The sequence below is a fragment of the Saimiri boliviensis genome, chromosome 13, assembly GCF_048565385.1.
Source record: "Saimiri boliviensis isolate mSaiBol1 chromosome 13, mSaiBol1.pri, whole genome shotgun sequence".
NCBI lineage: Eukaryota > Metazoa > Chordata > Mammalia > Primates > Cebidae > Saimiri > Saimiri boliviensis.
This window is the reverse complement of record NC_133461.1, coordinates 87,264,779-87,281,464: the sequence shown is the minus strand read 5'-3', so window position 1 is coordinate 87,281,464 and position 16,686 is coordinate 87,264,779. Positions and strand designations below refer to the sequence as shown.

Sequence of the window (16,686 nt, the reverse complement as noted above, 5' to 3'; positions counted from 1 at the left end):
ATGACCCAGTTTCAACAATTACAATCTCATGGCCAGTCTTATTTCATGTGTATCCCCACCCACTTTCCTCTTCCTTATTATTTTGAGGCAGAAGTCAGACATTATGTTACCTGATCTGTAAATATTTCATCACATATGTCCAAAAGCTAAGGGTTATTTTCTTAGAAACACAGCTACCATACCATTTTCACATTTTTAAAAATTAGCAGTAATTCCTTCACCAAATGGTCATATTTTCTTTTACCTTTAGTGTGTTGAATCAGATCAGAATAAGGTTCACAGATTTGTGGTTGATTAACATGTCTCAAGTTTTTTTTAAAATACCTTCTTTAAAGGTTTTAAAAAATCTCTTCTTTTTCTTCCCTGGCAATTTATTTTACTTTTTTAAGAAATCAAGTCATTTGTCCTGTTGTATGTCTCCTTGTCTGGATTTCATAATCATATCCTGCAGTGCGGTTTCAGAAGTGTCTGTGTCTTCTATATTTCATGTAAATTCACATTCCAGTTGAGGAGCTCAATCCCCTTTAGGTTCTTTTTTTGCTACAACTCCCAAATGGAATAATTTTTATTATTAAAAATTAATAAACCTCAAAGTAATTTTCTCTCAGGTCTGTATAAATCTACAGCTTACAGTAATTAGTGTAATCAGAAAGTTGTAGATATTATAAGGCAATAAAATACTCCCTGTGTTTTTGAGTAAACAGTGGTTTTTCTTTGTGGACCTGTTTATTTTGGCCAGTTTGTTAGCCTATTCTTTTTTGTATGTGGTTTTTCCCTCTTCATAATAGATAACTATAATGCAGTTAGTAGTATAAGTAGAAGAAACTTTATTTTCCCTTTCTGTTTTCTTTTTAAATCTAAGACCTAAACAAAACTCTCTCACAAATTTCTACTGTATATAATGCTAATAAGGTATGTTATATGGTATGTTCAAAAACATTTTTTCTTTAAAAGAAAAATGACTTTTTTTTTTTTTCTTTTTTTTTTTTTTTTTTTTTTTTTGAGATGGAGTCTTGCTCTGTCACCCAGGCTAGAGTGCAGTGGGGCAATTTCAGCTCACTGCTACCTCCGCCTCCCGGGTTCAAGCAATTCTCCTGCCTGAGCCTGCTGAGTAGCTGGGATTCCAGGCATGCGCCACCACACCTATTTACTTTTTTTGTATTTTTATTAGAGACAGAGTTTCACCATATTGGCCAGGGTGGTCTCAAACTCCCAACCTTGTAATTCACCTGCCTCAGCCGCCCTAAGTGCTGGGATTATAAGCATGAGCCACCATACCTGGCCAAAAATGACTTTTTATTCAACTTTTCTTGAGGACAAAGGGTGGAAATGGGTAAACTTGAGATTAATCTCTTTCATAAATTTAAAAGGCAAGTAACTGTAATACATTTCTGTGAAATAATTGGCTTAAGCTAAAATGGGACTTGGTTTTTCTGAAAGTAGGCTGAAAAAATATGAGTACAAATACAGCCTAAGACACCTTTTTATACAAGATTTTGCGGGAGGGAAAACAAACTTTCTTTGTGTGTGATATATCAGGCTCAGATGTGGGCTTAGCATTTAGAAAATTATATAGCTGTGTTTATTTTTACTTTTTTTTGTTGTTGAGATGGAGTCTAGCTCTGTTGTGCAGGCTAGAGTGCAGTGGCGCAATCTCAGCTCACTGCAACCTCCATTTCCCAGGTCCAAGCAATTCTCCTGCCTTAGCCTCCCAAGTAGCTGAGATTATAGGCGCCTGCCACCATGCCCTGCTAATTTTTTTGTGTTTTTGGTAGAGGCAGGGTTTCACTATGTTGTCTGGGCTGGTTTTGAACTCCTGACCTCAAGTGATCTGCCCACATTGGCCTACCAAATTGCTAGGATTATTGGTTTGAGCCACCACACCTGGCCTTCTTTATGTCTTTGTAGGTCTGTGTATATGCATTAAAATGCTGTTATTGAGGTAAAAGGAATGATGAAATATACCTCTTTACTGTAAAATCTGTTTGCTTTTTTCCTCCCCACCCCCTTAAAAATACTCAATTGTGGGTTGAATTTAAGATAAGCTCACATAGATTCATTTTGTTTTGAAATTAGACAGTTTTTGCCCTTGGTCTTCAGGCTTGTTAAACAAGAAAAAGCTTGCTTACACATGTAGAACGTTGAAACTGCAGTGAAATGCTACTGATTTGAAGTGAATGACAGGATACTTTGTAGAAATCCATAACTTTTCTAGGGACAGAGCATTAAGTCTCATCTCTGGCATACAGTCAGATTGTACCTATAAATCCTTTAGAGTCAAATTCTCTGGTTGAGCAGAGATTCAGAGAAAGGATCCCTTACCTAATCATACTCTGGTGTTGAAAGGGAGGAAAAATACTTAATTTTCTCCTATAGTTTTTCCATATTGCACCCAGTTAGACTTGAGACTTTAAAATACCTTTCCTTACTATCGAGCCCAAGCAAAACATTTTAAGGTTTTCTGTTGTAACATGATTATTTCCAAAGACATACTTGGTTACCTTTGAAATGCAAGATTCTTGTCACTTGAAGTCAAACATTTTCTCCAGCTTCTTATAAGGACTTGTTCAGCTGGTTCATGTGATGAAAGATGTCTATAAGGAGGCTACATTTTGCAGCCTTTCTTCAAACTGCTCAGCAAATCTGGCCTTTTTGTTTTCCTACTGTTTACCTTTTAACTCAGATACCTTCTTGAGAACTTTTCCTTGCTAAGCTAGAGGAAGCAAGAGTTTGTTTTTTTCCCCAGGTTTTCACATTGCTTTTAAAAGCATGATGAAGTGACTAGGACTTTAATAAAGTTAATAATTCTTTTTTTGGCACTATCTAGGGCTTTTCATTTTATCTTTTTTGTGTGTGGTAAAGTATACGTAATACAGGTTGAGTATCCCTAATTGGAAATGATTGGGACCAGAAGTGTTTCAGATTTTGGGGTTTTTTAGATTATGGAATATTTTCATAAACATAATGAGATGTCTTAGCGATGGGACCCAAGTCTAAATACGAAATTCATTTTTATTTCATATACACCTCATACACATAGCCTGAAGGTAAGTTTCTACACTTTTGTGGATGAAACAGTTTATGTACACTGAACCATTGGAAAGCAAAATTGTCTATAAGTGGCTGTCTCAGCCACTGATATGGTCAATCTGGTTTCTTGGCGTCATCATTCCTGATGCTACCAATAAGCAGTCACTTTCCTAATCATCCATAAATTAACTATGTATCATGCACCTGTGTTTTGACAGTGACCCATCACATAAGCTGTAGAATCTTCCACTTGTGACATTTTGTTGGTGCTCAGAAAATTTCAGATTTTGGGACATTTCAGATTTTGGTTTTTGGGGATTAGGGATGCTCACCCTGTGTAACACTTGTTCACTTAAAAATGCTCTAAATCATTTTTAAGTGCACAACAGTTCAGTAGCATTAAGTGCATTCACATTGTTGCACAACCATCACCACATTCTTCTCCAGAACTCTTATATTCTAAAACTTAAACTCTGTGCCTATTGAACTTCCCCTCCTGCTAACCCTTGGCAATTATCATTCTTCTTTCTGTCTCTATCTTGACTTATCTATACCTCTTATAAGTGGAAGCATACGGTATTTGACCTTTTGTGACTGACGTGTTTCACTGAGCATAGTATCTTCAGAGTTCATCCATGTTGTATCATGTGCCAGAATTCCATCTTTCTGAGGCAGAATAATAATTCATTGTATGTATTATGGGGTGAGTATACCTAAACCAAAAATTCAATATCTGAAATGCTCCCATATCTGAAAATTTTTGAACACTGACATCGTGTTCAGAGGAAATGCTCACTGGAGCATTTCAGGTTTTGGATTTTTGGATTTTCAGATTAGGGATGCAAAACTGTTGTAATACAAATATTTAATATTTCAAAATTCAAACAAATTTCAAATTCAAAGCACTTCTTGTCCCAAGCAAATCAGACAAGGAATATTTAACCTGTACCATGTTTTTGTTTGTTTGTTTGTTTTGTTTTGTTTTGTTTTGTTTTGAGATGGAGTTTCGGTCTTGTTACCCAGGCTGTAGTGCAATGGCACGATCTTGGCTCACCACAACCTCTGCCTCCTGGGTTCAAGCAATTCTCCTACCTCAGCCTCCCAAGTAGCTGGGACTACAGGCTGCGCCACCATGCTCAGCCACTTTGTATTTTTAGTAGAGATGGGGTTTCACCATGTTGACCAGGATGGTCTTGATCTCTTGACCTAGTGTTCTACCTGCCTCGGCCTCTCAGTGTACCATGTTTTTTTATTTTTTATTTTTTTTAAATTTTTTTATTTTTTAAATCCATTGATCCTTTGATGGACACTTGTTACTTCCATATTTTGGCAATTACTATGAATAGTGCTATTATGAACTTGGGTGTCCAAATACTATACTTTTGACTATATAACCAGAATAGGAATTGCTGGATCATGTGCTAATTTTTTTGAGGAATCTCCACATTGTTTCCCACAGTGGCTATACCATTTTACATTCCCACCAGCAATGTACAAGGTTCCACATTCTCCACATTTCTGTTAATGCTTGTTATTTTCTGGTGTGTGTGTGTGTGTGTGTTCATGTGTGTGTTTATGAACATTCTAATGGCTGTGAAGTGGTATCTCATTGTGGTTTTGTTTTTCCCTAATGATTAGTGATGTTGAACGTCTTTTCATGTGATTATTAGCCATTGGCATATCATGTTTGGAGAAATGTTTATTCAGATTCTTTGCTCATTTACTAATTCAGGTACCTTGATGTTTTGAGTTGTAGGAGTTCTTTATTCCGGATATTAATTCCTTATCAGATATATACTTGCAATGTATCTTCTGTTCCACAGGTTGCCATTTCACTCTGCTGATAATGTTAGTAATAAGGTTTTTAATGCTGATAAAGTCTATTTTTTCTTTTGTTGCCTGTGTTTTGGTGACATCCAAGAAATTATTGTCCAATCCATTGTTGTAAAGCTTTTTCCATATGTTTGCTTCTAAGAGTTTTATAATTTTATGTCTTACGTTTAGGTCTTCGATCAATTTTAAGTTAATTTTGGTATATGGTATAAGATAAGGGTCCAACTTAATTCTTTTGCACATGAATATTCAGTTTTCACAGCACCATTTGTTGAAAAGGCTGTTTTCCCCATTAATTCAATATATTTGTGAAGGTTTATTTCTAGACTCTATCCTATTTCATTAGTTTATATGCCTCTCTTTATAGTAATACCACTCTCTGAATTACTATAGCTTTGTAATAATACATTTTGAAATCAAGATGTGTGAGATCTCTGACTTTGTTGTTTTCTTCAAGGTTCTTTTGTTATTTGGGGTCTCTTGAAGATTTTCTATGAATTTTTGAATGGAATTTGCTATTTCTTTTTTTGCTATGCACACGTTGCACTGAATCTGTAGATTGCTTTGAATAGTATTGATATCTTAATACGAAGTCTTCTAGTCCATGAACATTGGATGTCTTTCCATTTTTTCGTCCCTCCTTTAGTTTTTCAGCAACATTTTGAAGTTGTTAGCATAAAAGTCTTTCACCTCCTTTGTTAAGTTTATTCCTAAGTGTTTTATTTTATTGATGCTCTCTCCATTTTGGATTGTTCATTTTGTATAGAAACACAGTCGATTTTGTGTGTGTGTTGTTTTGTATCCTGCAACTTTGCTGTATTGGTTTATTAGTTTTAATAACCTTTTGGTGGAATCTTTAGGGTTTTCTGCATGTCAGATCATGTCACCTGCAAACAAAGGTAATGTTACTTCTTTTCTTTTGGATGCTTTTTTATTTTTCTTGCCAAATTGTTTTGGTTAGATATTCTAATACTATGTTGAAGAGAGGTGGTGAATGTGGGCACCTTGTCTCATTCCTGATCTCAGATGAAAAGCTTTTAGTCTTTTACCCTTGAGTATGATATTAGTTGTGGGTTTTTCATATGTGGCCTTTATTATGTTGATGTATTTTCCCTGTATTAGTTTGTTGAATGTTTTTATCACGAAATGACATTGAATTTTATTAAATGCCTTTTTTGGTATCAATTGAGATGGTCATGTCGGTTTTCTCCTTCTTTTAATGGGTTTGTTAACATTGGTTTTTAAATGTTGAGCCATCCTTGCATTTCAGGGTAAAATCCTACTTGGTCATGGCATATAATTCTTTTAATATGCTGCTGATTTAAGTTTGCTTACATTTTGTCACAGATTATTGCAGCATGATATTCATAGGGGATATTGATCTGTAATTTTCTTTTCTCATGAGATCTTTGTCAGGCTTTTGTAGCAAAGTGATGCTGACTTTATGGAATGAGTTGAAAAGTATTTCTTCAGTTATTTGTAGTACTTTGAGGAGGCTTGGTCCTAATTCTTTAAATATTTGCTAGAATTGAGCAGTGAAGCTATCTGGTTCAGATCTTTTGTTTGTTAGAGGTTGTCAGTTACTGATTCAGTCTCCTTAGGTGAAGGTCTATTAAGATTTTCTGTTTCTTTATAATTCAGTTCCTGGTAAATTGTGTATTTCCAGGAATTTGACCCTTCCACCTAACTTATCCAGTGTGTTGGAAAAGTTATTTTTAGAAGTGCATTTTCCAAGTGATAATTAGTGGAAGGTACAAGATATATTGCAGTATTACAGCTTAAGATAATTATGGATGTTTACATCATTTGCTTGTGATTATCCCAGTAACCCTATGAGTAAATCATAGAGTCATTAGTCCCATTTTACAGATGAAAAAGCTGAGGTCCAAGATGCACAGGCAAAATAGTTGTACAAACTACAGAATTTAAAACTTAACAAATCTTGATAGAAATTTCATGAAGAAAATGTAACAATAATAATAATTGGTTTTTTTTGAGCTGGAGTCTCCTCATTCAGGCTGGCGTACAGTGGTGTGGTCTTGGCTCACTGCAACCTCTGCCTCCCAGGTTCAAGCGATTCTCCTGCCTCGGCCTCCGGAGTAGCTGGGATTACAGGCGCATGCCACCATACTCGGCTAATTTTTGTATTTTGAGTAGAGATGGGGTTTCACCATGTTGGCCAGGCTGATCTCGAACTTCTGACCTCAGGTGATCCACCTGCCTCGGCCTCCCAAAGGGCTAGGATTACAGACATGAGCTACCATGCCCAGCCAATAATTCTTTTTTTTTTTGAGATGGAGTCTTGCTCTGTCGCTCAGGCTGAAGTGCAATGGCATGATCTTGGCTCACTGAAACCTCTGCCTCCCAGGTTCAGGCAATTCTCTTGCTTTAGCCTCCCAAGTAGCTGGAACTACAGGCAAGTGCCACCATGCCCAGCTAATTTTTTTTTTTTTTTTTTTTTTTTAGTAGAGACAGGGTTTTGCCATGTGAGCCAGGATGAGTCTCAATCTCCTGACTTTGTCATCCACCTGCCTCAGCCTCCCAAAGTGCTGGGATTACAGGCATGAGCTACTGCACCTAGCTGCCAATAATTCTCAAAGGTAGGGGTGCATGTTGGAATTTGGAGAGTGTTAGTTTTTTTTTTTTTTTTTAATTACCAAGGAACAGGTTTTTAAATAATTTGAAAAATATCACGACATCATCTTTCATTTTTGATCTTCATTATCTTTAGCCATCCAAAAAGGCTAAATAATCTTTTATCCAAGAAGTCAGTCAAGTAAAGTAATACACTATAGAAAATTACCATATAAAGTAACTAATTTGGATTAAAAAGGTAGATCTTCAACTTACGTGTCCCGAACAATACATTCCCTTTAATAAATGATTTTCAAATCCTAAAACTGCAGATGTTTTAGATGTCTGAGGATTCTGTCTATATTTTTAGCTAAAACTCTAGGATCACATTTTAAAACTCTGAAAATTTGAGACTTTTCTTTTTTTTTTTTTTTTTTTTGAGACAGAGTTTTAATCTGTTGTCCAGGCTGGAGTGCAGTGGAGTGATCTCAGCTCACTGCAGCCTCTGCCTCCCAGGTTCAGGCAGTTCTCCTATCTCAGTCTCCCAAGTAGACGGGATTACAGACATGCGCTACCACACCTGGCTAATTTTTCTGTATTTTAAGTAGAGATCGGTTTCACCACGTTGGCCAGGCTGGTCTCAGACTCCTGACCTCAAGTGATCTGCCTGCCTCTCAAAGTGCTGAGATTTACAGGGCCTCCTTGCCCAGCCGGAGTTTTTTTATTATTTGCCTTATTTGACCAGGGGTATTGCCCTTTGCCTAGCTTTATTTAGCTATTAGTGCTAATTTTTAGCTGCTTATTTTTCAGCTTATCTGTGGCTTATGTATTACAGTTTAGAACACCAAAGAAATATTTACTAAGCTGTTTATTTTTCAGGTTCCCAGAAGCCAAACAAAATTGGCAATAATGCTTGAAAAATTAGGAATGGATTATGATGGGCGGCCTCACTGTGGTCTTGATGACTCTAAGAACATCGCCCGAATAGCAGTTCGAATGCTTCAGGATGGATGTGAACTCCGAATCAATGAGAAAATGCATGCAGGACAACTAATGAGTGTGTCCTCCTCCTCACCAATAGAGGGCACTCCACCTCCACAAATGCCACGTTTTAGAAAGTAATGACAGATTTGTCCGTGGATCATTCCAACTGAAGTTGCTATGAAGAGGCAGCAGATAATACTCATTGAATTAGTCCTGTAGTGCAAACTTTAAGCACCTTAAAACATTTACAATCTTATTACAGGCGATAGAGATATATGTTTGTGAACATGTTTTTGCGGGAGGGCATACTGAATTCTTTTTCACCAGCACTTTTGATATGAGCAGTATTTGTTACCCAGTAACAGTTCCTGCTTAGAACTGAATTTTATAATTTAAGGTGTTCAAGATGTATTCTCTTTGGTTTTAAAATGCAAAATCTTATTGGCTATTCTTTTGAATGTCATATCTTACTGGTGTTAAAATATGAAATATATATCTTTATTACCATTACTAGATGAAATCATAAAATGCAGAAATGGAAGGTAGGTCTTATCTAGCCTTTGGATTTCAAAAATATCATAGTCCTTTTAATTTTCAAAGTTTATATGAAAAGTTCACCATGTATGCCGTGAATTTCCTAAGATACTTGGCATACGTATCTGCCTGTGTTTCTTTTCAACTCATAATTGGAAGAATTATGATAGATTATAGGGTCTGGTTAAAAATTCAGTTACTAAAGAAATTAATGAGAACTCAGAAGAAAATACTAAAAGGAATATCATAAAGACTGTAGCTCAAACTTCATAATACATAAATAAATCACTGGGGTCTTTTTCAATTTGGTTGTTTGGTTCTCCTTCCTTTTTTGACTTATATATGCCTTACTTCTTAAATCTGAGGGACCATGTTTTGAAATAGACTGAAAATTAAGGGTCACCACCTAATTTTGCATTTGTATTCAGTATCGTAAGTGAGGTTAATAAAATATACTTTCTACCATATATTATGTTTTTGTTATTACAAAACTTCACTGGCCACCAATGGAGTTAATAAAATACTTGTTTTTCTGATTTTACGTAATAGCTGCTAAATATTGAGTAGTTCTTAACTAATTCTAGAAACTAAAATGTGCATTTTGAGTTAATAAGGTAAAACTCTTTATCTAGAGGCTAAACCCGTGTATTTTCAGAATTGAATTTTTCTCCCTGTAGCCTTCAAGGGAACAATTTCATTGAATTGCTTCTTGCCTTTTACCTTTTAATAAAAATTGTGATGCTACTTTGTTTTAAAGATGTATGTATTATAACCAAATGAATTTTCTCAAAGTTTTCCAAACCTGATATATAGGTGAAAAGCAGGAAAGTAGACATTTTTCTTAGCATGGGAATTCTCTGCATGGGGCAGATTTCTTAAGCCAATAAATTTCTGCTTTTGAGCAGTAGTCATATAATCAGCACCATAAAGAATAATGTGTAAATAACAGAAGGCACGAGCATGTGATGTTCCTAGATAAACTGTTACAGATTATAGTAAAATAAGGAAATCTAAGCACTTTTGAGTTTTTACAGTTAACTCTTAGTATAAGAGGGATGTATGCTGAGGTGTTTGTGAATCCCAGATAGCACTGTATGATAAACTGTAAAGTGTTACTAAAAGTCTTAAAGAATTTCCTACAACTCCTTACTGTGCCAAGGGCAAAGGATAAAGGAGTAGAAAATAGCAAATCACAGATGGCAGGAGATCTAGACACACTCTTTAGGTGATTTTTTTTCCATATAACCACCCTACTGTGGGATTCAAATCCATGCTCTAACAGAACTATAATTGCCTCTCATGTACTTCCAGAGTTGCACATGAATAGCTGAAACTGCGATTGGAAAATCTGAGGATGGCAAGGAAATTATTACATTGGCGGTTTTCTTTTAGGTCTATCTGCTAATTTCTTTGTCTGTTTTTATTTTTGCCAAGTACCAACAAGTTCATGTTGTACTTCTTTAAGACCTTCAACATTATAAGCTGTCAGTACCCTATTGTTGTTGTTTGACACAGTTTTTGCTCATCTGCCAAGCTGGAGTATAGTAGTGCAATCTTGGCTCACTGCAACCTCCGCCTCCTGGGCTCAGGCGGTCTTCTTGCCTCAGCCCCCTGAGTGCCTGGGATTGTAGGCACAAGCTATCAAATTTTTGTATTTTTAACATAGATGGGATTTCACCATGTTGGCCAGGCTGATCTCGAACTCCTGACCTCAAGTGATTTGCCCGTCTCTACCTCCCACAGTGCTTGGATTACAGACATGAGCCACTGTGCCTGGCCTTGGTACCCTTTTGGCTCAACCATAGATTTTACTGTCTTAACCCATTTTAATTACTCTTTTGAGTCTCTGTCCTGCCTTCCAATTTGATCAGGGATTTTGCTGATGAGATGATATTCAACATCAAGAGTACTACTTTTGCCGGGCGCGGTGGCTCAAGCCTGTAATCCCAGCACTTTGGGAGGCTGAGGCATGTGGATCACGAGGTCGAGAGATCGAGACCATCCTGGTCAACATGGTGAAACCCCGTCTCTACTAAAAGTGCAAAAAATTAGCTGGGCATGGTGGCACGTGCCTGTAATCCCAGCTACTCAGGAGGCTGAGGCAGGAGAATTGCCTGACCCCAGGAGGCGGAGGTTGCGGTGAGCCGAGATCGCGCCATTGCACTCCAGCCTGGGTAACAAGGGCGAAACTCCGTCTCAAAAAAAAAAAGAGTACTACTTTTTACTCTTGACTTTTATTGTGTTGTCTTTAATAAACAAATAGTATAATTTTTTTTTTACAAGGAAACACATGGATGGATGTCTTTCTGGTATTCACACCAAGATAAGATTAGTGTATTCTATTCTAGTTACTTCTTATTAATAGTTACTTAGTATTTATAAACAATCCTTGTTTTCTTAATTATTAGCTATGTTAATTTTTATTCTATGCTTCACTTGCTCTGACATAGACATAGTAGGTTTCTGCTTTTTTTCAAATCCACAATCTTTATAACGAACTGAAGTATATAATAGAGCACTATATTTTGTTTTTATTTGTTTATGTGGTCTTTTGGATCAAATATTTAACATTTGCTCTGAAAAAATGTTTTTGTGATTTGTCTTTTTTGCCTTGAGATAGGTCTGTTTATCCTGCCTTCTAGGGACAAGTTTCTGCCTGGATTGAAACAGAAAAACCACAGAAGTCACAAGCATGTTACCTATTAAAAGAGAGAGGGACCGGGTGCGGTGGCTGAAGCCTGTAATCCCAGCACTTTGGAAGGCCAAGGCGGGTGGATCACAAGGTCAAGAGATCGAGACCATTCTGGTCAACATGATGAAACCCCGTCTCTACTAAAAATCCAAAAAAATTAGCTGGGCATGGTGGCGCGTGCCTGTAATCCCAGCTACTCAGGAGGCTGAGGCGGGAGAATTGCCTGAACCCAGGAGGCGGAGGTTGCGGTGAGCCGAGATAGCGCCATTGCACTCCAGCCTGGGTAACAAGAGTGAAACTCCGTCTCAAAAAAAAAAAAAAAAAAAAGAGAGGGTATCTCTGAAGACTAATTAAAATGGTAATTTTTTAAAAGATGGGACAAGTTGACTTTTAGTATATGACCCCAAGTATTATCGCAAAATGATAATGCAAAACAGAATAATTTGGAGACCTGGAGAAAAACTGGTAGTAGGATTACTGGAGAGGGGAAGAAGCACATGTGATCAGGATAAATAATGATTGTTTGTCCTCAGCTTTAGGTAGAGGTGCTAAAGAAACTACCTGCCTCACAGATGAGCATGCATGGGTGTACTGTACTTTGAAGGAAGACTTGCCGTTTCTGAGGTACCATGGAGAAGTGTAAGAGAGCAGAAACTGTCACTTCTGAATCTTTGATTCCAGCAGCAAAAATGTTTTGCACATAGTTGAATACAGTGTTGATAAATGGAGGACAGCATTAAATCTTTTTTCTATTAAAACTTTCCCTTTCTTCTGCACCACCAACGTGTATTTCAAGCCTCCCTGTCCCACAGAGCTTCCAAAGCCCATAAATTTGTTAATCTAGAGCAGGGATCAGCAGACTACCACCCATGCGCCAAATCTGGCCTGCTACCTATTTTTGTATGGCCTACTAAGTATGGTTTTTATATTTTTAATGGTTTTAAATAATATTTTGTATAATACAAAAATTACGTGAAATTAAATTTTAGTTTCTCTAAAGTTTTGGAAAGAGCTACTATTCTCCAATTTGTTTTCATGTCATCTCTGACCACTTTTGTGCTACAATGGCAGAGTTGAATAGCTGCATCAGTGGTAGCATCTGGCCAGCAAGGCCAAAACTATTACTGTCTGGCCCTTTATGGAGAAAGTTTGCCTACCCCTTACCTCCTTTATCTAATGCAATATATAAGTTCCATCAACAAACAAGAAATTGACTTGGTAACATGAGAACCTAGAGCTGAATGTTAAGGTACAGTAATGATGCTTGCTCCAAACATTTATTGAGCACTGCTAAGGTACTTTACTCCATTGTTTATAAAGAATCCGGTGAGGGAGAGAGGCATTATTTCCAATGTACAGATGGGAAAATTGAGATACAGAGTGGTTAACTTGCCCAAGTTTAAGTAGTGGGAGCTGCAGACCCTGGCTGTCTGACTTGAGCCACTGCCCTTTACCCTTGTGCTATGCTGCCACCCCTTGTGGACGTTGGCTTAACCTGATATTTCAGAAACAATTAGGTTGTCCTGGGTAGAAGAAACATCTTCATCCTTCACTTTAAATTAGACATTTTCAATGCAATTGTACTAAATGTTGCAAATCAGGAGATAATTTGATGTTCATTCTTTGAATGGAGCATATAAAATACTGTTAACTTCTAATTTAACCAGCTCTAAGGTTTTTTGGAGATGGGGATAAGTGGAGAAGGAGAAGGATTTCTGCTTTAAAATTTCCCCCATGTTTTTGAGAGTTTATAATGACACAGAGGCTAAAGGGCTTAACCTTGACGGGTTGAGAGGTGAAAGTAACTTTCTGGATTTCTTACCAAGTCTGGGGTAAAGGGCTGATTCTTGAAGCATTAAACTAGATTTGCTTTTCTACTTGCAAATGGGTGTTCACAAGATAAATTTCATTAGTTTTTTAGGGTGAATGCTTCTCAATCATTGAGGAGCCAAAAGGCATGCCTCATTTTATTGCACGTCTCTGTATTGTACTTTGCAGATACTAATTTTGTTTTCTTTCTTTTTTTTTTTTTTTTTTTTAACAGATGGAAGGTTTGTGTCAGTCCTGCATGGAGAAAGTCATTTTCCCAACATCATGTGCTCACTTCGTGTCTCTCACATTTTGGTAATTCTCCCTATATTTCAAACTTTTTGATTATTATGATCTCTCTTATGGTGACTTGTAATTGGTGACCTTTGATGTCACTATCATGATTGTTTTGGGGCACCTCAAAGCACACCCATATAAGACAGTGAACATAGTTGATAAATGTCTGTGTTTTCCCCATCTCCCCCTCTCAAGGCCTTCCTATTCCCTGAGGCACAATATTGAAATTAGGCCAATAATAAGCCTACAGTGGCCTCTGCGTGTTCAAGTGACAGGAACAGTCACGTCTTTAACTTTAAATAAAAAACTAGAAATGATTATGATTAAGCATAGTGAGGAAGGCATGCCAAAAGCTAAGATGGGCTGAAAGCTATGCCTTTTGATCCAAGTTAGTTAGCTAAGTTGTAAATCCAAAGGAAAAGTTACTGAAGGAAATTAAAAGTGCTACTCCGGTGAGCACACAAGTGATAAGAAAGCAAAACAGTCTTATTACTGATAACAGAGAAAGTTTTAGTGGCTTGGATAAAAAATCAAACCGCCACATTTTCTTAAGCCAAAGCCTAATCTAGAGCAAGACTGTAACTGTCTCATATTCTGTGAAGGTTGAGGGAGGTGAGAAAGCTACAGAAGAAAAGTTGAAAGCCAGCAGAAATTGGTTCATGAAATTTAAGGGAAGAAGCTGTCTCCATAAAATAAAAGTGCAAGGTGAAGCAACAAGTGCTGATGTAGAAGTTGTAGTAAGTTATCTGAGAGATCTAGCTAAGGTAATTAATGAAGGTGACCACACCAGACAACAGGTTTTCAATGTACACGAAATAGCCTTCTATTAGAAGAAGATAACATCTAGGACTTTCTTAGACAGAAGTCAATGCTTGGCTTCAAAGCGTCAAGGCAGGCCAATTATTGTTAGGGGCTAATGCAGCTGGTGACTTCAAGATGAAGCTGGTGTTCATTAACCATTCTAAAAATCCTAGGGCCCTTTTGCTGAATCTATTCTGCCTGTGCTCTAAAAAGGGAACAGCAAAGCCTGAATGACAGTACATCTGTTTACAACATAATTTACTAAATATTTGAAGCCTGCTGTTGAGACTTAATGCTCAGAAAAAAAATCTTTTCAAAATATGACTACTCATTGACAATGCATCTGGTCACCCAGGAACTCTGATGAAGTTATATAAGGAGAGTAATGTTGGTTTTAGTACCTGCAAACACAATACTCATTCTGCAACCAATGATTAAGGAGTAGTTCTTCCTTTCAAATCTTGTTAAATAACATTTCATAAGGCTGTAGTGATTCATAGGTAGTGATTCCTCTGATGGATCTGGGGAAAGTCAGTTGAAAACTTTCTGGAAAGGATTCACCATTCCGAATGCCATTACAAGCATTTGTGATTCATGAGAGAAGGTAAAAATATCAACATTTACAGAAATTTGCAAGAAGTTGATTTCAGTCCTCATGGATGACTTTTAGGGGTCCAAGACTTAAGTGGAGAAAGTCACTGCTGATGTGGTGGAAAGAGCAAGAGAACTAGAAGTGAAGATGTGACTGAATTGCTGCAACCTCATGATAAAACTTGAATGGAGGAGGAATTGCTTCTTATAAAAGCAAAGAAAGTGATTTCTTGAGAGGGAATCTATTCCTGGTGAGGCTGCTGTGAACATTCTTGAAATGACAGCAAAGGATTTAGAATATTATGTAAGCTTAATTGATAAAACAGTGGCAGGGGTTGAGAGGACTGAGACTAACTTTGAAAGAAGTTCTGCTGTGGATAGAATGCTGCCAAACAGCATGATAAAGAGAAATCTTTTGTGAAAGCAGCTGTCAGTTGACGGAGCAAACTTCATTGTTGTCTCATTTTGAGAAACTCTAGTCTTCAGCTACCACCCAGATCACTCAGCAGCCCTCAACATTGAGGCAAGATTCTATACCAGTAAAAAGATTATGACTGCTGAGCACTCATATGATTGTTAGCTTTTTTAAGAAATTTAATTTTTAAATTAAAGTGTGTGTGTGTGTGTGTGTGTGTGTGTATATATATATGTATATATGTATATATATATATATATATATATATATAGACATAATGCTTTTGCATACTTTATCATAGACTGTTGTTTAAACATAATTTTTATAGGCACCAGGGAGCCAAAACGTTTGTGTGAGTTGCTTTATTGTGATACTCCCTTTATTGCAGTGGTCTGGAACTGAACCTGCAGTATCTCTGAGATATGCCTGTATGTAGTGTGATCACGAACAAGTTTAGAATGCAAGTCCTTTTTTAATCCTATTTAATTGAGTAAAAGGACAAAACAGGAGAAAGCTTATGATTTTCTGCTTGCTAGTGCAGTGTGGCACACCATCACTAGTGATGGCAGATTGATGGAAGGCAGAGGTTGAGCCTTCCCCTTCAAGTGTCCATTCTTGCTTGCCAACTCTGCACCTTTGAAAATAGACCTGTTTCCCACTGGATTTATTTTTCTCAGTGGGACCATGATTATCACAGTCACACATGACTGAAACTGTGAAACTCATGGTCCCTCCTTCCCCCTTTTAGCAATATCCTTTATTTTCTGGTTACTTTATCCTCACCCCAGCCTCTGCTCCCATCATAGCAGACTATTGCTAAAATTTAACCAACTTCTCTCTTGCTATCTCTTAAAAAACCTTCCTAAAATGTTGTTTTGCACACTGATCTCAGAAACTCACATTTCTCATGGGTTAAAACTCAGCTCTCTGTTGGCATGTAAGACCCATTACAGTCTGATTTCTACCTTCCAATTTTTATAGTAGCCATCTACTCTGGGGTAATAGGTAACTTTCCTCACTGTCATTACTCGCATTGCGTCACATGCGCACTGTCTTACTTCTGTCCCCAGGAAGTTAGCCCATCAGTCTTACTCCCTTGATTCTGTTTTGTTAAAGACCTGCTGTG

At 37.1% G+C, this 16,686-nt stretch overlaps 2 protein-coding genes across 5 annotated transcripts in view; both read left to right on the top strand.

Moving 5' to 3' along the window:
- The window catches only part of ERI1 (exoribonuclease 1), a 29,232-nt gene extending 19,973 nt beyond the window's left edge, over positions 1-9,259 (top strand). For both annotated transcript variants that reach the window (XM_010331939.3, XM_074383915.1), the window contains exon 7: positions 8,317-9,259. In XM_010331939.3, the coding sequence (XP_010330241.2) occupies positions 8,317-8,559 (243 nt within the window). In that variant the 3' untranslated portion in view covers positions 8,560-9,259. The remainder of the gene's footprint in view (positions 1-8,316) is intronic.
- Positions 9,260-9,796: 537 nt separating this feature from the next.
- LOC141580845 (uncharacterized) overlaps positions 9,797-16,686 on the top strand; it is a 30,070-nt gene continuing 23,180 nt past the window's right edge. The window contains exons 1-3 of one of the 3 annotated variants that reach the window (XM_074383917.1): positions 9,797-12,005; positions 12,181-12,286; positions 13,692-13,771. In XM_074383917.1, the coding sequence (XP_074240018.1) occupies positions 12,230-12,286; positions 13,692-13,771 (137 nt within the window). In that variant the 5' untranslated portion in view covers positions 9,797-12,005; positions 12,181-12,229. Of the gene's footprint in view, positions 12,287-13,691; positions 13,772-16,686 lie in introns of all 3 variants that reach the window. The other 2 variants (XM_074383918.1, XM_074383916.1) reach the window with 2 other exon arrangements.